The sequence below is a fragment of the Pseudorca crassidens genome, chromosome 2, assembly GCF_039906515.1.
Source record: "Pseudorca crassidens isolate mPseCra1 chromosome 2, mPseCra1.hap1, whole genome shotgun sequence".
Lineage (NCBI taxonomy): Eukaryota > Metazoa > Chordata > Mammalia > Artiodactyla > Delphinidae > Pseudorca > Pseudorca crassidens.
Genome location: NC_090297.1, coordinates 113,169,406 through 113,192,625, shown reverse-complemented (window position 1 = coordinate 113,192,625; position 23,220 = coordinate 113,169,406). Strand labels below are relative to the sequence as shown.

Below are 23,220 nucleotides of genomic sequence, written 5' to 3'. Positions count from 1 at the left end.
AGCCTGGCTGTAGACTGAAAGTTGGGGTTTCTGGGTCCTGGCTTCTCCCGGGACTGTCAGCCCCTCTCTCATTGGACAGCCTGTCTAAGGCCACGTTAGGAATTGGGCAAAACAGGCTTTCTCCAGCTGGTACTTAGAGAGTCCAGGGCCTATGGAGTCTGGAATTTCTCTAGGATCTCTCTTTAGCTTGGTGGTTCAAGGGGACACAGGACAGGACATTCTCCACCCGGGCTGCCCCAGCACTCTGCCTGCACTGTTCCTGGAAACCTGAACAGATGCTCCGCCCTCCTGTCGGGAATCCAGCCCCCAAGGGAGCAGAGAGGAAAGAGGCAGAGGCTGGTTAGGAAGGCTGAGGGGGTCAGCCTTGGAAGGCTTGGACCCTCGGGTTCTATAGAGAGCCCATCCCCCCTGCTGGGGGCCCCTGGGGAGCCACACTGGCTTCTGCATCACTGATTCCTTCTCTCCAGAGCCCTGTGGAGATGCTGGCAGGAGCTTCCTTAGACAGGGGAGTTCTGGGTTCTTTCCTCAATGTTGGGTGTTCCTGCAGTATCCACCACCTCATCTGAGCCTGCGTCTCCCAACCAAGACAGCTGTCTCTGAGAGGGAGGGGTAGTGGGGAACTACATCAGGTCTGGGGGACTCAGATGTCCGATCCCCACAGCCTCAGGTGGCTGTCCCTGTGCCAGCTCCCCATGGGGTCCTCAGGGCCCCCTTCCATTGATCCCCCTGCAGGCGTTCATCTCAGCTGGTGTGTGTGTGGCAGGGGTGGGCATGGCAGTTAATGGACTTGGCACAGCCAGGAGGTAATTAACAGGGACGGGGCATGTGTCCCAGTGGCGTGGGGGGAGCACCATTAAAGACAATGGGATCCAACAGTTATGAGTCGGGGAGGGGGAGGTGCCACGTGTGTACACGTTTGCATGTGCACTCCTGGCTGTGTAGGGTGGGCTGGTGTGCCTGTCAATGTGCTCATCTACGTGCCCATCAATGAAGGGAACGGACGACAGGGGCTCTTAGGCCATGAAGTTGGCAAAGTGGGTGCAAGCTCCCTCCTTACCACCAGGACAAGGCCCCAGGCCCCAATCGCCTGAAGGAATCAAAGTCACTGGCTTAGGCCCCTGTTCCCAGATGGATGAAAGCTATCCAATTCCCTCTCCCACAGTCTCCCAGCATTTTCCTTTCCCTGTCCTAACCTTGTTCCCAGAACCCCTCACCTCACCTGTCCAGCTTTTCCAGCAATACCTCCAGCTGTGGTTTTAAGAGCCTCTGAGACTCTCATACTCTTGACCTTGGTAACGCTCCACATGCCCTGCAGGTCCCTTCTGCCACCTGATCTCCATCCCCTCTGCTTCAGTGATGCTCAATGTGGGCCAAACCCCAGGCCCCCTACGCCTCTACCCACAGAGTCTCCAAGGCTGGAAGTGTGTACCACTTCCCTCCTCGGCCCTGAAGACAGGCTCAAGGGGCCTGAGGAGGTGGGGAGGATGGGAGTGTGGGCAAGATAGAGGCACCCTCCGAGGAGGCCATGCTATTCGGCAGGACACTCTGGTTCAGCTGCTTGTCCCACCTGTGTCTGTTTACATCACTCATCTGTGCCTCCGTCTCTTCCTCTGTGTCCATCCGTCTGGGTGTCTCTTTCTCCTTCTCTGTTTGCACTCTCAGCCTGTCCCCACGTCTTTAGGTCCTGTCCCTCTCTGTGTCTGCATTGTCTCTCTCTTTGCACTGTCTCTGGGCTCACCTGTTGGATTTGACCCCCTGACCCTGTCTCTCCCAGCACGTTCCAACCTCCTCTCCTCCCAATCACTTCTGCTTAAGCCCTCCCTCCCGGGGGTGGCGCAGCAGCAGCCCCACCCAGCCCAGGGCATGAGAGGAGGGCCTTTGAACTTGGCCCTCAAGGACCAGACCCCCCCATCAATCAGCCCGCAGCCCTGGGTCAGACCTCCATTAGCACTAACCAGCCTGGACAAGAGGCAGACACCATCGGGCTAGGCCTACGGGTGATAAGACCCAGATTGAATCAGCGGGTGGGGAGAGCTGGGCACCCAGGGACATGAGACAGCCACGCCATTAGCCCTGAGGAGCCATGGGGAGCGTGGGTTATTGCAGGAGCTGGGCAGGTGATTGGAAGTGATGGGGCTGAGGGTGGGAGGAAATTGCTCCCCCCTGGCTCCAGGGTGAGGAAGATGGGGGCACGGCCCAGGTCCTGGGGTGGGGGACCTCACCCAGCCTCGGAGCTGACAGAAGCCTCGGGCCAGTGGTGTTCCAAGGGACAGAGGGGAAGGGAGAGCTTACCTCCTCCCTCGGGCAGAATGGAATGGGGAGATGGCTTGGTCCTTAGGAAATAGCCACCTTGCTCAATTCCTGGCCTCCAGGTATGGATCTCAAAGCACTTAGAGCCAAGAAGAGTGACAGAGGGGAAGGAACAAGGGGTCCTGCTTCCCTCAACCATGCCTTTATCCTACTCCTCCCCTGTCCCTGCCACATGTACACACACACACACACACACACACACACACACACGTGCGCATGCACGCGCATGTGCGCTCTCATGCACACATGCGCCCACATACGCAAGCTGTCCCCCCCCTTTTCTTTCTCAACCTTTTGTTGTATTGTGTGCTTGCTCTGTTCTGGGCGCACCAATACAAGGAACACTCACCCCACCAATGCTTCCATCCTGTCCACCTCCACATCTAACTTCAATCCCTCCTACTGCAGCCTTCCTGAGTGAAATACAGAGATAGGCAATTAGGGTCTGAAGGTCCGGGAAGCTTGACCTGAGGCTGTCTCACCGCCAGGCGGACAAGATGACCATGGGACTGGGAGGCAAACCACAACTACGAGGTGGAGGTGACAGCTGCATGCGGTAGGGGTAGGTGGCTGAGGTTAAGCAGAGAGGGGGAGGATCCCAGAGAATCATCCCCCTACCTGAGTCCCGATAACCCCCTCCCAGAACGACATCATCCCAAGAACTGGCAAGAGACACAGCCAAGGGATAATAAATATAATTGCTATTGCGGAACCCTGCCTAGAGAAGCAGGAACATCCTCCGCTCCCAGACCCCACCTGTCCCCTCCCGCATGCTGAGGGTGAGTTAGATGCTTTGAGATCACCCTGGGGCTGCTGGGAGCCGTGGGGGTCGCTGAGGGCAGGCTGCAGTATTCCGGCTACTCAGCCCCAGCCCCTGGGCCAGCCTCCTAGCCCAGGACATCCAGGTAGACAGGAGGCGCCTGGGCAAGGGCTTGCAGCCGGGTGTGCACATCCTTGATGCTGTGGCGTTGTTGGGGCTCCCGCTGCCAGCAGCCTCGCATAATGGCGTAGACCTCCGGTGGGCAGGCACGCGGCCGCTCCAGCTCACGTCCCTGTGTGATGCACTCGATCGCCTGGGGCCACCAGAGGGAGAGAGAAGAGGGCATACTGGGCTGGGGGCAGGAGAGTGAGGCCAGACCCAGCACTGCCTCTGCCTCATGGAAGCTCCCAAGGCAGGTCATACGATATGTCTGGGCCTCATAGCTACTAATAGTCTGAAAGGATGCAGTGAATCCCAAGATTCCTTTCCACTCTGACACTGAGCAGTGGAAGGATTAAAGCTAGAGAGACGCTGGGAGGGTTGGGCTGGGGTAGAATTGTATCTCGAAGGGCTGGAATCAGACCCTAGGAAGACTTGCCAGGTGGGCTAAGGAAGGGGAGGGGCCAAGGCATTTGCCAAATCCATCAGTTTAGTGTTGAGGGCTGCATGGAAGAAGGGAAGGGTTCTCCATCTCTCAGCTCCAGAGGGCAAAAAGAAAACAGATCAGGGCTGCAGGTAAAGGCCTTGAAAAGTGGCTGGCTTGCATTTTAAGGTAGAGGGCAACCCCACTTTTTTTCTCTTCTGTAGGTGCCACTCTGTGGGGACCTAGCTGCTCTTAAAAGACAACTGCAGCAGGAAAGATCAAAGTTAAACTCCAGGAAGGACGGCAAGAGCAGCTAAGGGATCCAAAGAAGGAGAGACTGTGGCAGGGAGATGCTTGAAGGGCCTGGCATCTCTTCCCACCTTCTTCCCTCCCTCGCCATTAGAGGGCTTGGGTTATGGGCGGCACTAATTCCATTCCTTCTCTCAGTGCTTGAGAAAATTAAAATCTATAACCCTCTCTCCCACGCCACCAGCCTCCAGGGAGCAGACTGCATTAGGAGGAGATATGGAAACTGACAGCTGTGAGCCAAGGAGGGGGTGGGGGGAGCTGCTCTGGGAGAGGGAACACCTGTGTCCAGCCAGGAGAGCAAGGGGAGGTGTAGGACCATCCTTCTTACAGTCTAACCTCCAGCCTCCCTGTTGCAGCGTCAGGCCCTCTCGTGCTGTGTTCCTCTTTCCATGCTTCTCCCTTTCACCCTGATGATGCCTACTAGGTCTATAAAATGCAGCTAGGGATGGAGGTCTGGGCTCCATTTATAAGTGCTTTGAGGTTCCCCCAGGAGCCAGTTAGAATAGGAGAAGGAAGAATGTGAGAAAAGAACAGGGTTGGGGTGGAGAGAGCAGTGTCAGCAGGATGCTGGGTGGGTGCCCGGCCTGCCGGCAGTGGGATGAGGGGCAAAAGGGGACAGAATTTCCTGAAAAAGCGACCCGAAGGGGCGGGGAAAGGGTGGCCGGCAGGGAATGACCCGTGGAGCGGGGCTGACCTCTGTGTTGGAGAGCTGGTACCAGGGTTGCTTGCCGTAGGTGAAGATCTCCCAGAGCACCACGCCGAAGCTCCACACGTCGCTCTCGGTGGTGAACTTGCGGTAGAGGATGCTCTCAGGTGGCATCCAGCGGATAGGCAGCATGGTGCGGCCTCCCACCTGCCGGCGTGCGGGCGCTGGGTCACCTCCTGCGGGCGCCCACCGCGGACAGCCTCTCCTGACGCATGACGCAGACCCGCCCCCAGTCCCGTCATTAAAAATAAATAGAAGTGGCTCTCCCGCCCAGGGCTAAAAGGGAAAAACCGATGGTGCTCGTTTCCCTCCGTGATAGTGGAGACAGACCCTCCTCCACTGGGGGCCGAGGGGGTAGGAGGAGGGTTAAAAACCAGAGCCAGAGAGTCTCAGACACCACACCGCCTGAGGAAGAGGAGGGCGTGCCCAGCAAGGGCAGGCACTGGAGGGGGACTCGGCATTAGCGTGTCTACAGTTTGGATGCTGTGGGAGGGGTCGGGGTGAAAGACTTACGCGGTAATAGTCGGTGCTGTAGATATCCCTGCTCATGCCGAAATCGCCGATCTTGACCACTAGTCCCTGACCCACCAGACAGTTGCGCGTGGCCAGGTCCCGATGCACGAAGTGCAGACCCGCCAGGTACACCATCCCCGCGGCGACCTGGCTAGCCACGGCCAGCAGCTGCCCCAGGCCCAGAGGCCCTGGAGCCACGTCCTCCCCGCCAGCCAACAGCTTGGCATCAGGCCCGTGGGACCTTTGAGAAAGAGTGAGGGAGAAGGATAGGCTGGGAGGAGAGAACCCCCAGGAGCCTGAGAGAAGGGAGCCCAGGGAGCTGGGGGGTGGGGGGTGGGGGGTGGGGGAAGGGACTCAGGGAATGTAGGAAGGAAAGAACAGGGGAGGCAGCTGTCTGGAGGGACCGGGATGGGGGCCGGCTGGTGTGCCCCACCTCTAGAGCTTCCACTGGTGCCCACACTTTCCACATTAATGCCTTCCTCTCAGGCAGCCCCCTTGAACTCCAAGCCCACTGGAGCTGCCCACTGGCCCCTACATCTCTTGCCCGGGTACACCTCCGACACAGCCCTTGCGAAGACGCTCAACATCTTCCCCCAGGCCTGCCCCTGCCTCAATGAAGGGAACATCCCCCACCCAGGCTGTGAGGCTGAAATCTGGTAGTCCTCGATTCCTGTCTCTCTCACCTTTGCCCTCGGTATCCAGCCTTCCTTCCAAAGGTTTCCAGGATGCCCTCCTCCTCCCCACAGCCATCCCTCTAGACCAGTACCTGATCATTCATCTCCATTCCCCAAATATTCCTTCTTCTGAAGCTGTCTGAGCTGTAGGTTTTGTCAGTACTGCCCTTTCCTACTGGCCAAATTTCTCCTCAACAATTTATTTCTTCACTTATTCCGGGTAACATCTCCAACGTGCCAAGCACCAGAGCTACAGTGGAGGGTAGGATGCAGATAAACAGGTTACAGCAGTGCAGTGTGGCGAGCACCCGATGGGCACTCAGGGTAGGGATGGAAGAAGTCAGGGAGGGCTTCATGGAAGAAGAGACATCTAAACTGAGACTCAAGCCCTTGGGAAGGGAGGTGGGTAAGCCACTTGAAGGGGTCGGGGACAGGGGTGGGTGAAGGGGCTGGGAAGGAGAGCCAGCGTACCAGGCAGAGGTAGAGGCCCAGAGGCGAGTAGAAATAGAAATAGGCCCTTCCTAGGGGAAGTCTTCCAGACTCATCTAGGAGCTTTCTTGTATCCCTCCTTCGGTTTCCCCGTGCTCTCTCCACTATATAAAGCTGCTTTTCCTCCATCCTGGACCCCAGATGGATCCTGGCTTGCATCCGGTCCCTAGCACAGAGCCCACACCGCATCTGGTGAGTAAGGGGAAGGGCTCCCCTTTGGCCTCCTCTTGACTTGGGTTCCTCTGAACCAATTCACCTCCACATTTAACCTCAGGTCTGCCCTCACCTCCTTCCCTCTCCACATCCTCCATTGGCTCCTCCCCATGCTCAAGATAAGCTCACACTCTGGGGTCTCTCCCAGCTGAATGTTGCAGCCTGGCTACATGAATGACCTGACACTCCCAAAGGGATGTTTGGAGACCAAATCACTACCATCAGCTGTACAAACACACTCATCCAGAACCACAGTCCCCCGTTGTCCCTCTTACTGGTAGGGAAACTGAGGTCAGAGAGGAAATCTACTTGGCAAAGTAGGCTCAGCTAATAAGTCACAGTTGATTCCAAACCCTGTCCCTTTCCCTGCCTCACACTGCCCCAACCTCACAGGGGGTCCACCTCATCGGAGTAGGACTCGACGAAGGGAATATGTGACCATCACAGTCAGGGGTTGAGAGCGGGGCTCTGCCTGGGGTCACATCTCCCTGGCCCATTTGTTACCTGTGTGCCCTTGAGCAAGTCACTTAACCTCTGTAAGCCTCATCTGAGAAATGGGTACATTTCTTGAAGCTATTAAAATTACCAGTACAAATTAGTTAACATATCAGAGTTGTTCTGTCCAAAGCCAAAGAAAGGAATTTTTGGTAACTTTCTTCATATATGCTAGGAGACTATGAAAAATAAGTATACGTTTACATTATTATACAGACATATATGTATAAGCACAGACAGTCATAATTAGAATGATATAAAATGTATAGCATAGTGCCTGGAGCGTGGAGAGCGCCTGATAAATGCCTGTTACTGCTGTTATCGTAGTTATCAAAACTGCCACCTCCTACAGGCCTGGCTTCTGTGTGCCACACGCAAGTGCACACACACTTTGCAAAGCCCACCCATCCTGAAGATTCAGCTCCTGACTTCTGCTAAGGCAACCTCCCTGACAGTGCCGCTCTGTCCTCCGCACGGACTCTCCTCACATTCACACATTTGCCTCACATTTGCCTTGCGGACAGGGCCTTCCTGCTTCTTCTTGGTGTCCCACCCCCCGCAGTTCAGCAGACAAGCAGGGATGTGCTTGTAGGGAAGGGACGACGGGCCAGGGGCCAGCGCCAGGGCCGGGCCCTCATACCGGAGGAAGCGGTTGAGGTCACCGTGCCGCATGTACTCAAAGACCATGAGCAGCGGGCGGCCCTCGGTGCAGACGCCAAAGAAGCGCACGATGTGCTGGTGCTGCAGCATGGTGAGCAGCTCGGCCTCCCGCTGGAAGTCCTGCCTGGCACTCTCAGACACCTCCTTCAGCGCCTGGAGGGCAGGGGCGGGGACAGGCCTGGGTGAGGGCCCAGCCTTGACCTCCCCACATCCAAGGTGACCCATCCACCCACAAGGTGTGAACCATGCCGGACCCCAGCCTCCCACCCACCAGCCTGAGCACCCCATCCTGGAATGATGGTGCTCTGGGAGGGGGGCCTGGGCCAGCAATATCGCTTGGCCAAGGTCTTACCTTGACGGCCACTAGCATCTTGTCCTGCTCAGGCAGCAGGCTGTGGCACTCAGCTAGGAAGACCTTCCCAAAGGCGCCCTCGCCCAGCTCCCACTTGAGCACGATATCCCGGCGCTTGATGTGATGAACACCTGCGGGGGGCTTGCAGGGTCAGACAAGAGCCCCAGTCTTGGGAAGGATGGGACAGGGGCAAGGACAGGACTGTCCAGCAGGGCTGTGCTCTGCACAGGGGGTTCCAGGCAAAGGGGAGGATGGACACTGAAAGTGAGCCTTCACACCTTCACCAAGCCCCATGACATGATGTGGACGTGGGTGGCAGCGGGGTGGGAGGGAAGGCTTGTTCAGGCCTGGGGTGGGCAAAGGCAATGACACACAGGGGCTTCTACATATGCACACACACATGTGCAAACACACACACACACAGGCTCGCCCGCACCCTTGACCCAGCCCCTCACAGGCATCACTGAAGTACTGTGGGTTCTCAATGATGTGGCCTTGGAGCCCAGAGCCTTTGCCCTCGCTGGGAGACAAGGAGCTGCCACCCAATGTCATGAAATGCAGGGACATGGCCAGTCCATCCTCTGGAGCCAGCACGGTGGGGCCTGGAAGGAGACACGGTAACATGGAGGGGTCACAGCCCAGGCACACGCTCTAGCTCCTGTCATGTTGCAGGGTGCCAGGTGACCCCACCTCATAACTTGCACGGGAGGAACAGAAGAGCTAGGAAGCCAGACAGCAGGCAGGAGGAAGGGAAGGCACTATGGCCATTCTCTGTCTGGCTCCTGTCCAACCCCAGGCCCCGTGGGCCACCAGAGAACTCCCCCACTGCTCCCCCCGCAGAGCCCAGACCTCCCAGATCCACTTAGTGTTTGACTACAATCCAGCCACCAATTAGCAGATGCTACCTCTGAAACCACCCCGGCTCCAGCACCGACACACTCATACTCACGAGCCCCATAGCCTGTCCTCGTATACCCCAAACACACACTCTGTAGAACTCCACGTGTGCACCGGCCCTCACACAGCGGACAGAGTGGGGAAGAGCCAGCAGGAAACAAAGCCAGATGGACGGACTGACAGACAGCCATTCTGCAGCCTCCCAACTCACGGTTGATCCCAAACTTGTTCCTCCGTCCACATTTGTTGAGCACAAGAAACGTCGTAGAAAGGAAGAGGCAGGCAAAAACAGCCAGGCCCACGGCCATGGAGACCTGAGGGTGTGGGGTGGTCAGATTTGGGGGTTGTCTGCACTCTCAAAGCTCCCCCATAACAAACTGTTTCTCCATCCTGCATAGATGCCCAGAGCCAGGCCTGCAGACCTGCCTCCTCCTCCCTTGGGTCACGGCTGTGAAGGGGGCTGATTAAGCTCAGGCCAGACTCTACTGATCTCTGTGCTCTGACCAGAACCGACATGCAGATGAGCCTCTAGCCCGGCCTCCTGATCTAAAGTCCTGGACGAGCTTCCACTTCCCACGCTCACCCCAAAAGGTGTTTCATCCTTCTCCACTGGGTCTCCGGATGTGCTGTTGGTGTCTGTGGGGACACAGGGCAGGAAGGATAGGCTTTGGCACACACGGTGTCTCCTCTACCGACTCCCCACCCTGGCCCCAGCTGACCCCGCAAGGATCAGGTTAACTGTACCCCCTGCCCCAGCCGCAGCTCCAGGGACCAGACAGAACCTGCCCTCCAGCCTGGGCTACTCACCCACCGGCGAGAAGGAGACTGCAGCAGGAGGGAGGAGAGAAAGCGATCAGATGGGGAAAAAAGCAGTGCGTCCCCTTCCCCCTCTGGGACTCATCCCTTCGTGGGTGGGGCTGGGGTGGGGAGGTGGAGCTGCTGGACCTCAAGGGAGAAGATGCACGTGGCCCTTTTCCAGCTGGGCCAGGGATGCCCTGGTGCGTGGCTCTCTCTTCAGCCAGCCCAAGTGAATGGAAGAGCTCAGGGGTTCAGGACTCGTGGGGTTTGGGGGAGGCAGGGGCAAAGGAGGACAGCGCAGAGCTGGACACCAGAACCCCAGGCTTCTTTCTGTCCAAGACCAGGCACTCCAACTTCTGAGGTCAGGATCACAGCAGGAAGTGGGCCAGGCATCCCTGGACACCTGGATCTGTACCCAGGTGGAACCCAGGGATAGGGGGCAGGGTTCAGGGTGGCCCTCACACCGGGGATGGGGTCCTCAGGGTTGAACTCGAAAGGGTTGTCCATGAAGGCGGCCATGACGGAGGCGGCGGCCTGGCCCAAGGGGTTGGTAGCCAGCAGCGTGTAGTTGCCGTTGTTGACGTGGGTGGGCTGGTTGAGGCGCAGGCAGCCGTGTCGCACGGTCTCATTGGCTGCCAGCTCCAGGAACTCGGTGAAGATGAAGCTGGTCTCGTTGAGCACAGAGCCATTGAAGAGCCAGCGCAGAGAGGGCGTGGGCTGCCCGTCCACCGAGAAGGGGATGCACCAGTGATGCTGCTCCACGGCCGGCTGCAGATGCACACTGGCGGGGACTGTGGGCCAGAGAGGGGGACAGACAGAGTCCGGGAGCAGCTGCGGGCCTGACCAATCCTAGGTGGGGCTGGGAGTGGACAGCTGGAAATCAGGGGGTAGGCCTAAGAGAAACTGGTCAGCAGGCCCTAAGAGGTTCATAAGGAGAGACGTTTTGGAGAAAGCTGACAGTAAATCTGAAATAAATCAGGCAGCAGGTACATAAAACTCAGGCTTAAAGAACTTAAGTGGTGGGTTTAAAGAAAATAAGTAACAGTCCTAGAGAAGTAGGGTACCGGCTTATGGACATTAGACATGGAGTCTTTTGGATGAGGGATCCAGAAAAATTAAGTGTAATCAAGCCTAAGAAGATCGGGGGCTTCCCTGGTGGCGCAGTGGTTGAGAATCTGCCTGCTAATGCAGGAGACACGGGTTTGAGCCCTGGTCTGGGAGGATCCCACATGCCGCAGAGCAACTAGGCCCGTGAGCCACAAGTACCGAGCCTGCGCATCTGGAGCCTGTGCTCCGCAACAAGAGAGGCCGCGATAGTGAGAGGCCCGCGCACCGCGATGAAGAGTGGCCCTTGCTTGCCACAACTAGAGAAAACCCTCACGCAGAAACGAAGACCCAACACAGCCAAAAATAAATAAATATATTTAAAAAAAAAAGAAGATCGGGAAGGGGGCCTAAACATCAAACAAATATATATATATATATATATACAGTTTAAAAGCTTTTTGAAAAAAGATATGGGTTTGAAATAGACCCAACCTGAAAGAAACAAAAGCCCCTCAATAATAGAAAAAAAAAAAAATATATATATATATATACATACACACACACAATTGATACTGGAATTCCAGCCAGCACTCATGCAATGGAATACTACTCAGCAGTGAACTGAATGAACTAATAGTTACTCCCATTAACGTGGACAAATCTTACAAAAATAATGTTGAGGGACCTCCCTGGTGGTCCAGTGGTAAAGAATCTGCCTTACAATGCAGGCGACGCAGGTTCAATCCCTGCTCAGGGAGCTAAGATTCCACATGCTGCGGGGCAACTAAGCCCATGCGCCACAACTACTGAGCTCGCGTACCTCAACAAGAGAGCCCGCGTGCCTCAAACTACAGAGCCCAAGCGCTCTGGAGCCTGCGCGTCACAACTAGAGAGAGAAAACCCGCACACGTCAACGAAAGATCCCTCATGCCTCAACAAAGATCCCGTTAAGATCCCGCAACTAAGACCCGATGCAGCCAAAAATAAATAATAAATAAATCTTTTAAAAAATAATAATGTTGAGCAGAAGAAACTAGACACAAAATAATACGAGGTATGATTCCATTTATATAATGTACAAGAACAGACAAAACTCAACCATATTGATAGGGAAGCATACGTGTGTAAAATTCTTTTTAAAAGCAAGGAAATGATTATCACAAAAGTCAGGATGGGGTGGAGGAGAAGGATGGGGTTCTGAATGGGGAGAGGAAGAGAGTGTCTTCTGAACTGCCGGTAAGAATAATTACTGTTTAAGGTGTATATGTGTTATGTACATATCTATGTATGTTATGTTTCACAAGAAGAAAAATGTATATAACATAGAAGATTTTAAATAATTTGTGGCAGACCTAGGGAAATTAGGCAGTAAGCCTAAAGGGGAACTTAGATGGGGAATTTCTTCTTTTAAAACTAGGATGTAGGGGCTTCCCTGGTGGTCCAGTGGTTAAGAATCCCCCTTCCAAAGCAGAGGTCGCGGGTTCGATCCCTGGTGGGGGAACTAAGATCCCCGCATGCCGAGGGGCAACTAAGCCCGGGCCACAACTAGAAAGAAGCCAGCATGCTGCAATGAAGAGCCCGCCCACCGCAATGAAAGATCCCGCGTGCCGCAACTAAGGACCAACGCAGCCATAAATAAATAACTTTTAATTAATTAAAAATTAAAAAAATAAAACTAGGATGTAGGGCAAAAGTTCTAAGGAGGAACGGACGTGAAGAAATACAGCAGAGCAGTGAGAACGGGCAGGCAGCTGGTGTTGAGGGCTTCAGGTAGCAAGGCTTGGGCAGGGGCCAAAAAGAAATCCATCTCCATCCCTCTGGCCTTGACGAGCCCCCAGGACTTCCCTCAAAGGATCAGGTTTTCATGGGAATCTGGAAACAGCTGGGAGGGAGCAGCTGTGGACACACACATCCCACCCCTTTCCTGCAGCCCCCCATGCTCACATCCTCTTTTCAGGGAAGAAGGAATGGGGGTGAGCTCAGGGGCAGTCATTGGGACTCACAGGAGACGTTGACCTGGACAGAGACTTCAGCCCGGCCCACGTCATTCTCCGCCCAGCACGTCACGTTCTTCCTATTGAGGTCACTGGTGACATTGGCCAGGGTCAGTCCCAAGGACGGCAGACTCCCAGATTGCTGGGTCAGAGAAGAAAGGGGAAAATCAAGAAAAGCTTCAGTTAGCTTGGGATTGGAGGCAGGGTGGCTGGAGCTGATGTCTTTGGGGAGCCCCTCTGGGCCAGATGGAAAAGGGAGGAAGGCCGGGAGGGAGGGGAAGGAGAAAGGTGTGGGGGAGAATATAGCAGAGAACGGCCCTCCTTTAGAGCTTGTTTGCAGGTTCTCCTGGATCATTTGTTTAATGATCTGAAAACTCTAGAACACAACCAATAACCTCAAAATAGGCACAACGTACCCCAAGCCATAAAACCACCCATCTAAACAGCTAAATAGATGTCACAAATCCCAAGTACTTCATATGCACAACTAACTGGAAAACCAGCTAGGACCTCACCACCTACTCATTCTTGTTTTACACATATTTCTAAGAAACTTAGTCTCAGCCCAAGGAAGATCAGAAACAAAGAGATGCTGCTGGTAACAGGGCAGCAGTTAGAAGCAACGGTAGAATCATGGTGACTACCTTTGGCAGATGGAAAAAGAGAGTGAAGTTAGAGAGAAGCTAAGTGACTTGGTTCTGAATCGTCATCAAAAGACTGAATCCGATTCAGATTCTCTTCCTGAGACACCATGGACGTTATATGGCCTTAAGACAATTCTTAATCTTGCTGAACCAAGATTTTCTTATTTTGTAAGCTGGAGAGGTAAACAAAATGACCTTTTGACATTTTAGAAAGCTATTTTCATAAAATGATGAAAACAGATGAAGTAGTGGACAAATCTGATTTATCTGGAAATTTTGTAAATGTGGAATCCCTTGAATAAATACCACGAAAGGTGAAGTTTCTCTGGGCTTCCACTGGAATATGTGAGTTCAAAGATTCCAGAGGAGCTCTGCAGCCTCTTATGCAAGGCCTGGGTTCCAGCCACCCCAAGGGGAAGCCCTGCCCTAAGCTTCTCTCGGCTGTCCCATCTCCTCCAAGTCACCCTGGGGTATGGGGTCCCGTGAACTCTTCCCTTGGAGCTGCTCTGCCACCCTTCACACTCCTGAGGGGGACCAGCCTCCCCTCCCCTCCATTTAACCCAGTTAGGCTATGGCTTTTCTATAGGAAGTCTCCAGGAAACAGAAGTGGTAGCAAACATGTAAAGCTCCCAAAGAGAAAAGCAAAAACCTGCAGCTTCCCAAAACAGCTTATCAAAGGTCTCTCCACAGATGGTCATGCCCAGCCTCTTGCTTCTGTCTTGTCCCCTTTTCCATGACTCACTCTTAGTGGCTTTGATCTCTGGGAGAGGAGGAACCACTCAGTGGCTTGTGGTTCCTCCTTCAATATTGTTCCAGGGGCCACCAGCAATTCTGGGGTTGACTCCACTCCCAAAGCGAGGGCCTCCAAATTGGACACCACACCGCTGCTTTCACTGACCCAGATTCTTCCAGGGACTGGACCCTCTGTGTCCACCCATGAGGGGCCAGCTTTCTGGGTGCGCACAGCCCAGCGTCGGCCCCTGCTGACCTTGTCCATGAGGCCTCCTGAGTCAACTACAGCTACTCTCAGCTGCCCGTCGCCAGCCTGAGGACAAAGGGCAAGACCTGGGAAGATGCCCAAAGACCGATCTGGATAAGAGGCCAGAGAGTGCCCAGAGGCAGGCAGGACATCAGAAGGCCATCATGTCTACCTCCTCAGCTGACAGACAAGAAAACCAAAATGCAGGCAGACTGAGGGATTTTTCCAAAAGTCACTCCAAGCATTAATTAGTGAGAGAGCTGGAACCAGACCTGTGCCTCCTTTATTAATATGCTCATCACACACTCAAGAGGATGTTGCTTCCAGAATCTCTAGAAAATGACCAAAAGGCCCCCAAGAACTGGCCTGGGTGCAGGACCGCAAATATTGTGCCCTGTCCCTGGTTCTCAGTTTCCTTATCTAGAAAGGAGGTGGATGGGAGAGTTGGTCTGTTGGGGTCCCCTGCTCAGCTCCAATGTGTGAGGGCTCTGTGACCCTCTCTCTTGTGGCCAGCACCGTGATCCCAGAGCGGGGACCTAAGTTTTGGTGGATCGGTGGAGCCTGGGGTCCTTGCTGGGCCAGGGCCTGGCCTGAGGGCATGTGCATGCCTGCGGCTGCCCAGCAGCACAAGCCTTAGTCCCAGGGGTCTAAACCATCTCTGTCCATCCCTCATCCTTTATGTGCTTCTTATTTGTTGTCTCTCTTTCACTGTCTTTGTCTCCTGTGCTCTGTGCAGGCCTCGAATCAGGAGGGGGGCAGGGGGGCACGGGCGGTGGAAGGCTTCTCACCATCACCGTGGCTGACTCCTCCAGCTCCGTGAAGATCCAGCCAGCCTGCTCCAGGCCCTGCCCCTCCACCTGGCACTGCAGCAACACGTCGTCCCCCACGTCCACGGAGGCATTGGGCATCTGGACCTTCAGCGTGGGCACACCTGGTGGCCCAGGATGCCCGAGGGGCGTTAGAGCTGGGGGCGGGGCTCCTTCTCCCACCCTCCTCAGAGACCCTGCCCCTGCCCCCCAACCTTCAGTTTCCCCCAGCTCTTGCCAATGCCCGTTTCCCAGTCCCTCTTCAGGGCTCACCCCCTGAGCCCTGCCCAGTGCCCTCTCCCCAAGCATGGTGCTCTTTCCCAGCCCCTCACACCACCTCCAGCACGTACCGCAGCTGGTGTTGGACATGAGGGCAAGGGGCCCCTGCCCGGGACACTGCAGCTTCTGTTCCCGCACTCCGCCCAGCCCCTCCTCCTCCCAGCGCTGCAGCCAGAGCAGGGCACAGGTGCAGTGCAGGGGGTTCCCCGACAGGACTCTGGTGGGTGTGGGGGACACCAAGAGAGTCAGGGGAAGGGCAGATGTGAAGGAGTACTACAGCAAGAGGGAGTGCAGTTAGACAGCAGGGTGGACTGTCTAGAGGTGAAGGAGTGGGGACACGGGAGAAGTTCCTCTCATGGACCCCCCTATAGAATAGAATGCCGAAAGTCAAAGATAGCCAGCTGTGGGCTACGTGGAATTCCCTCACCTGGGCTCCCCAGGGTGACAAGCCAGGTGAGGGCTCCAAGTAGGGTGACAAGGAGAGAAGGGCACAGCCTTCCGGGGTGACCCAGAGGCCTTAGGCGCCCTCCAAACAAACATGGACCACTGCCGTCCCACCCATCCCATGAACACTGTGGGCGGATATGCCGGTGTGCACAGGCCCCGAGAACCATGCCAGCCCCCAGCCCCCCAAGCACACACGCAATCAGTTGTCCAGGCCAGCTCTACACCCCCCACCCCAAATGTGCCCAGGGCAATCACCACCTCAATGGTGGGCCTGCTGCTCCTGCTTCGATGGGGGGGGTCACAACATGCATATGGACAGCCAAACACGCGGCCCCAGAGAGAACACCCCACCCCCAAAGTTCCACACAGACACAGCGACACATACCTTCACACAGAGGTTCAAGTGCCCGAGTGCACACGCACACACAAACACACACACACACTTGCCGCTCTTGACCCTGGAAGTCCCCACACTCACAGTTCCTGTAGGGAGAGGCCCTGGACGGTTTTCCAGGAGAGAGACTCCAGAGCATTGAAGGACAGATCCCTGCGGGAGTTGAGACAGAGCAGACAGACCCTGTGAGCGAGCGACCTCGCTCTGACCCAGTGTGAGGGAGGGGAGGAGCCAGGAGGAAGCTGACATCTGGCTCCCCCGACCCCAGCCCTGGCAACTACAACTAGCCCACGAGTCACTGGAGAGGGGGGACCGGTTGGGCTCTCTGAGTCCTGCTCTTCTCCCTGGGACAACAAGGGTTAACCGCACTGAACCCCCTCCCCAGACCCCAGGGAGGCGGGGTGGTCTGAGGGAACAGCCGCTACCCCTCCCCAAGCCTTGGCCCCAGCTGGCAAAGTGCTGAGGCCCCAGCTGGGGGCAGGGGCTCCATCTGTGCTGCCTGCCCACAGAGCCCAGGACGGGGCCAGAGGAGGAGGGGGATCACGGGGCCTCCACACTCCCTTGCCGCCTGCCGGACACAGTGGTGAGGATCTCAGAGTCCTTCCCCGGCTTCCCTCCCCACTCCTCCTTCCTTCCCCTCCTCAGGGACTAAGGAAAGCTGGCTGCAAGGGACCCCAGGCCCCCAGCCCCCTAGCTGTAGAGATAGAGAAAGGGAGTTGGGTGAGGGGCCAGCTCCAGGACTCTGCACCCTGTACCAGGCTGCCACTCCGGGGACCCTCTGCCTCTGAGGGGCCTGCCCTGACCCCTCCCCTTGCCTAGCTGTCTTTCAGTTTGTGGAGGCTGAGATGGCGGGTAGCCGCCACAGGGGGATCACAAAGACTACCCGCTTTAGCGCCAGACAGAGCTGAGTGTGCCTCTGTCCTGCCACTTACAGCTGTGTGACCTCAGCCCAGAAACTGAACACGTCTGATTCTCAGAATTCTCATCTATAAAATGGAGATGACACTACCTTTCTCACCAGGTTGATTGTGAAGATTCACCGACCTAAGTATCGTGAGGTGTCACTGAGTATGCTTTTTTTTTTTTTTTGCGGAACGCGGGCCTCTCACTGTCGCGGCCTCTCCCGTTGCGGAGCACAGGCTCCGGACGAGCAGGCTCAGCGGCCATGGCTCACGGGCCCAGCCGCTCCGCGGCATGTGGGATCTTCCTGGACCGGGGCACGAACCCGTGTCCCCTGCATCGGCAGGCGGACCCTCAACCACTGCGCCACCAGGGAAGCCCAAGTACACATTTTTAACTGAAGCCCTAGTACACAGTCAGTGAGGGTAACATCACCTCATTTTGTCATCGTTGTTACTAAATCACGGACACACAGAGCGTTTAGAGTACCCAGCACAGCTCTGAATGGCAGGCTCCCACCACACTTCCCATCTCTCCACCTGCCAGTGGTGAGAGGAGGAGCTGAACTCCTACCCTCAGAGGGGCTGCCAGGGACTCCAAGGGTCTCTCCTTTGGAGGTGTCTCCTGCCCACCCCTGCCCCTCCCCCTCCTCTACGGAAAGGGTGGCTGTGACTCCCAGGGGAGTACACCGAGTGGCAGATCTGATCCCCCAGCTCCCAGGCTATCCCAGGGGCCAGGGAGCAGGTGGGAGATAGAGTCCCGGCCAGAACCCGGGGCCCTGTTCCCGATCCTTGCTCCCTTTGGACTGATGTGTATCTGAGCCCTGGGAAGAAAACTGAGGCAGGCACCTATGAGAAGTGTCCCTGTAGCATGAAGCATGGAAGTGAGACAGCAAGAAGGACCTTCCAGCGGGCAGGGGTGGGAGCTGAGGGCACCGCCATCCCTGAAGTGGATGAGAAGAAGGCCCCAGGAGAACGGGCGGAACGACTTCCCTGACCAGGCTGGGGCCTTCCTCAGAACAGTTCCCTGGGGAGGGCCAAGCCCATTAGCCGCCCAAGCCTAGGTGTCTTCTCCCCCCCTCTGCCCAGCCCTGGCCACTCACAGGCGACGGAGACGAGGAGTGAAATGGAAGGCATCTGGCGCCACGAAACGGAGACCACTCTTCACGATGGTGCTGGGGAGGGTGCAGCAGGATCAACACCGAGGGTCGTAGCCCCCCTGGGTCACACTCTCTGCCCATGCCAGCCCTCCGGTCCCCCGTGCTGAGCCCTGGACCCCTCCCCACCCTCCTCAAAGCCTTCTCAGCCACCCTGGACCCCTGAGACCACTGAGCTCACTGAGCGGCCAGCCCCTCCGTCCTGAGCCTCTCAGGTCCTCCCACGCCCCTCCCAGGCCCCTTGAGCCCTCCCTGACCCTCTGGTCCCCCAGGCCCTGTGTGGAGCCCCTCACAGGTTTCTCAGCTCCCCCAGGCCCCTCAGGTCACTGAGCTTCAGCTGCCACAGATGCGGCTGGTTCTCGATGTAGCTGTGGGGAGAGGGGATGGGAGTCACAGGGGCCCAGGCCCACACTCGAGTTCCCACACCCACCCACCTCCCTCCGTCCCAATCACATGCGCGTGTGCACACATGCACCCAGTCACACAAAAACCTGTTTACACGCGTACACATGCACAGGCATGCCCACACACGTGCATCCTCATATGCATGGAGACCCACCACCTCACACAGCCACACCGTCCCATGCATGCATCCTCACACCACCACACATGCACACTCTCACACACTCAAGCATGCACACACACAGATGTGTAAACATAAGCACAGAGACACATCTCCTCACACACGTCCACACATGCATGCACGAACCCACAGGCGTGCCCGTGTGCATGCTCACGCTCTCCCATGGGGACAAACGTAGCTGCGTAACTCTCACGCGCGCACACACACACGCACACACACACATGAGAATGTGTGGGCACACTCACAAACACACACAAGTCCATTTGCAGCTTGGCGCTCTGCTTTTAAACACAGAGCCTCTCCTGCACACGCTTATCAGTAGGGGGTCACGCTGAAACACTTGCTTCCACAAAGGGCCCGCGCTCATCCCTGCCACTGCCCCACCCAGCACCAAGGAAGCCCTGTGGCCATGTAAATACGCGCTCCCAAACACACCGCTCAGGGCCACCGTCTGGGCTCACCCACACTGCTGTGCACGCGCACAGGGGCAGACACACACACACACCCCACCCTCACCCCCTCAAAGCTGGTCCCTCCCCACACTCAAGAAGCAACCCCTCCATCGCCCCCGCCATCTTTCAGCAAAGCGAGCGACAGGCATAGAGGCTGTCAGTCAGAGACCCCTTGAGCCCCTCCCTGCCCCAGGAGGGACCCAGGGAAGAGGAGAGGGGCAATGAGAGGACGGAGTCAGAGTTGGGGACAGTGGAGAGGCAACGAGTGGCTGTGTTTCACAGTGAGAGGGCAATGGGAAGGCTGAGGGTGGGGAGCAGGGTGCAGAAAAACAAAGAGAGAGCGAAACAGGGACACCTAGGAGGAAGGGACTGACAGGAGGAGACAGGCAGCGAGACAGAGACAGAGACAGACAAGGAGAGAGACAGATAAGAAAATGGAGACAGAGGGACAGATAGATAAGCACAGAGAGCCAGAGAAAGCAAGATGGGAAGAAGAGAAAGACAGAAGTAAAAGCAGGCGTGCAGGGCTGGGGGATTTCTGACACCGCAGGCCCTGTCCAGCTTCTGGATCTAGCACGCCAGGGAGTTCCTGAGAAGTCAGCTGCCCTGCAGCGGCACGTCAGGCCTGCCCCCACCACACACACCGGGGCCCCTGACTCACTGCCTGTTCTCAGAACTCTCCCCCTCTACCCTGTACTTTCCTCAATTGTGGGAACCGGGACCAGCCTGAATGACCCCTCCCCGCCAGCCCTTCCCAGACTTGGCCCCTGCAGGACAGCCAGGCATCAGGTCCTCAGTCCCCTGAGGTCTAGGGAGTAAAACTCCAGTGACTCTGAGAGAGTAGGTCCCTGTCCTGCCAACCCCCCACCAGCCCCTGCCCAAAGGACCTAGAGCTATAGGGAGCCCGGGAGGGGGTGAGAACGTAGTGTGGCCGGGTGTGTGCAAACTGTCAGGCAGCGTGCTCAAAGCTGCCTCATTCGTTTGGATTCATAATCAATCTGTCTATTCGAGTCCATTATCTCCTCCTTAGCTCTGCGGGTGAGGGAGGAGGAGGGGACCTTGCAGGCGGAGGCAGGGGTTAGACTGCCCCCCCCACCCAGAGGGACAGCTCAGCTCACCACCCTGCATGCCTCCCACCCCCCCCCAGCCCCAACCTGTCCACACTTCCACCCCCTCCCCCAGCTGTACCTACTAGGGGCTTGGAAGGGAATCAGGAAAAGAGAGGGCTGATGGGGAACATTCAGGAGCCTGGGCCCTGCTTTGAAGGCCCAGAGTGATGAATGGACGGGACTGGGGGTGACAGTCTGGACCTCAGGCCCCCTCCCATCATGCAGAAACCTAGGTCCAGACCAAGACAAGGCCATCTTGCCTCCTCATCTCCCTAGGGCCATTAGGGAGAGAGATCAAGTACCTTCCTGTTAATTACCACAAGATACCCAAGTAACTCAGTGCCAATTATCGCAGGCTGCTCAAGTCACTTCCAGACATCGATGGCCCCTGCCTCAGATACCTTCCAGCCTGTCATACATGAGGCCAGGGCTCCTTGCCCATTCGCTAACCCCAGGCCACAGGAGGAGAATATTCTAGCAGTTCCTTTCTTCTTCTAGAAGTCTTGCTGGCCCCGCCAGCCACATAGAATACTCGAGTATTTTCCAGCCACCACCATGCGATGCTTGAGTACCTCTAGGCCAGTAAGTACAGAATACTCCCATAGGTTTCACCCACTGCTAAAAAGTACTTGAGTATTTTGTAACCAATTACTGCAGGATGTCAGAGTACTGCAAATGCTGGAGATTCCTCTTAGTTTCCGGTCCCGAAGGGAGGAGAGTCTCTCAGCAAGGCCCCTGACTCCCTGCCCAAAGTAGGGAGACAAGGGTGGTGAGGGAGATGGGGTGGGGAGAGGGAAGCCAGGTGGGGCTCTCATTTCCCACGTCCAAATCAAGAGGTGGTGTGGACAAGAGATGGTGGAAGTGGGAAGAAGAGAGCTCAACCCCCAAGCTATGGCTCCTCAGCGCCTCCCACCTATTCCAGTTCAATTCCCAATTCCAGAGAGAATTGGTGTTGCCTGGTCATGACTAGGAAAGGGGAGGGGGCTGATTTCTCCCTGGAAAAGGAAAATGGTGAGGATGCCAAACTGGTGGGGGGGGGATGTCTCTGCGGATAACCAGCCCCTGCATAGGGCAGAGGGTGGACTCCTGGCTGAGCTCCAGAAAGCGGTTTCTAGAAGGCTGGGCTCTCTCAGGTCTGGTCCATAGAGAGCCCCCTTTCCTCTCCTCGAAGCTGGCACCGCAGCTGCCCTGAGCCCAACTTCCAGGCAGTAACTGCGGAGGCTGCCAGGGCAGCGGAGGAAAGCCGAGGGCTGCACGGTATCAGCCTCCCGCCGCGCCCGCCCCTCCTGATCCAGCAAGCAAGCGGCAAGCCAGTGCCCACGGGGCACTGCTATGCCCGCCTGTCCCTGCGCCCCCTCGCCCGTCAGACACTCACAGCTCCGTCAGGTTCTCGGCGCCTGGCAGGTGGCGGAGGCTATCCAGGGCCCCAGGCCGGGTGCAGCGCAGCCCCGAAGGGCCGTGGGGGCAGCAGACATCGGGGCAGGGTGCAGCGCCCGCAGATGCCAGCATCAGCCAGGCCAGCAGGCTGCCCGGCCCCGTAGCCCGGCGGTGCCCGCTGAGTTGCCCGCGCCGTCCGCCTCGCAGCATCGCGGCGGCGCCCGCCTCGCCCCGGCCAGGCCGCCGTCTGTGCGCTTCCAGCAGCGGCTGCCTGGCTTCCCGCGACATGTGCGCTGGGCAGTGTTAAAGACCCAGCCGCCAGGAAAGGGCGGAGCCAGCGGCCCCCGCCCGGCCTCGCTCCGCCCCCTCTGACTCCAACCCCTCCCCCTCCTATTCTAATTCCCCAACTCTGCCCCCACCCTGGCAGCCTACTCCCCCAAGATCCCCCCAGCTCCAGGAGACGCGGAAGGGCAGCCGCAGAACTCCTCGGAGGTGTCTGCTGGAAGTAGGGGAACTGGGAAGTTAATACATTATTTCTCCCAGCCTAAAGAAGCTGTATTTAGGTGGGAGGGGAGATGACTGAGCTTAGGGAAAGCTTGCCGTCCAGGTCATCCTAGCCAGTCCCCGGCCTCAGATCTCACTCCGCACGGGGCGCGTGCCTGAGAGACTGTGCATGTCACTTGAGATAAATTAGGTGAAACACTCTCTAAAGCCTAGAAAGAAATGGGAAGGGATCCCCAAATGACCAAACGCAGGACCTGGGGAAGGAAAACAGAAGAGACAGAAAGGGAAGGTGTCGCCCCAAAACAGCAGGAGAATGGAGACCCGGGAGCCGAGACGCCGATTTCCAGGAGAGGCCACGGGGTGGCGCTGGAAGCCCGCGCGCAAAGGTGTGAGCTCCTCCGAGGTTGGGTGGGTGGGGGCGCAGTCTGCAGCCCCCACTGCGCGGCGCCTGGTGACCCAGCGTCAGCCACTGACCCGGGCCAGCCGGCACTGGCCCCCAGGCTGGGCAGAGCCAAGCTGGGCTGGGCTGGCATCGATCGCCGTTCTGACAAGAGCATCGATTTCTGCGCGGAGAAATTAATAGCTCTCTTAGCTCCTCGGACGCGGGAGCCGCCCGCGGGCGGAGCTGGGGACCCGTCGGTCCAAGGAGGCCGCGAACCCGGAAAGCCCCGGGTCCCCAGCAGCAGTCAGAGGGCAGGCCCCAGCCCCTTCATCCCGCGGGCCTCAAGCCGGGGAAAGGGGAAGGAAGAGGGGTTCTGGAGGAGGGACTTTTGGAGAAGGGTAGGGCAGA

General features: G+C 57.0%; 1 protein-coding gene across 2 annotated transcripts; it reads right to left on the bottom strand.

The window, feature by feature from the left end:
• Window positions 1–2,989: 2,989 nt before the first annotated feature.
• Window positions 2,990–22,151, bottom strand: NTRK1 (neurotrophic receptor tyrosine kinase 1). 2 transcript variants are annotated; one of them, XM_067713816.1, is made up of 17 exons: window positions 21,925–22,151; window positions 18,699–18,773; window positions 18,352–18,423; window positions 16,434–16,502; window positions 15,580–15,725; window positions 15,212–15,354; window positions 12,810–12,942; window positions 10,224–10,550; window positions 9,769–9,786; window positions 9,545–9,597; window positions 9,173–9,275; window positions 8,520–8,666; window positions 8,065–8,195; window positions 7,693–7,865; window positions 5,182–5,422; window positions 4,657–4,815; window positions 2,990–3,383 (listed from the first exon to the last, which is right to left on the bottom strand). In XM_067713816.1, exons 1-17 carry the CDS (start codon window positions 22,134–22,136, stop codon window positions 3,198–3,200), a joined length of 2,388 nt encoding a protein of 795 aa, XP_067569917.1. In that variant the 5' UTR covers window positions 22,137–22,151; the 3' UTR covers window positions 2,990–3,197. The 2 variants fall into 2 exon arrangements, with proteins under 2 accessions (XP_067569917.1, XP_067569927.1); XM_067713826.1 differs by lacking the exon at window positions 9,769–9,786 and having other exon boundaries at window positions 21,925–22,136.
• Window positions 22,152–23,220: the final 1,069 nt, after the last annotated feature.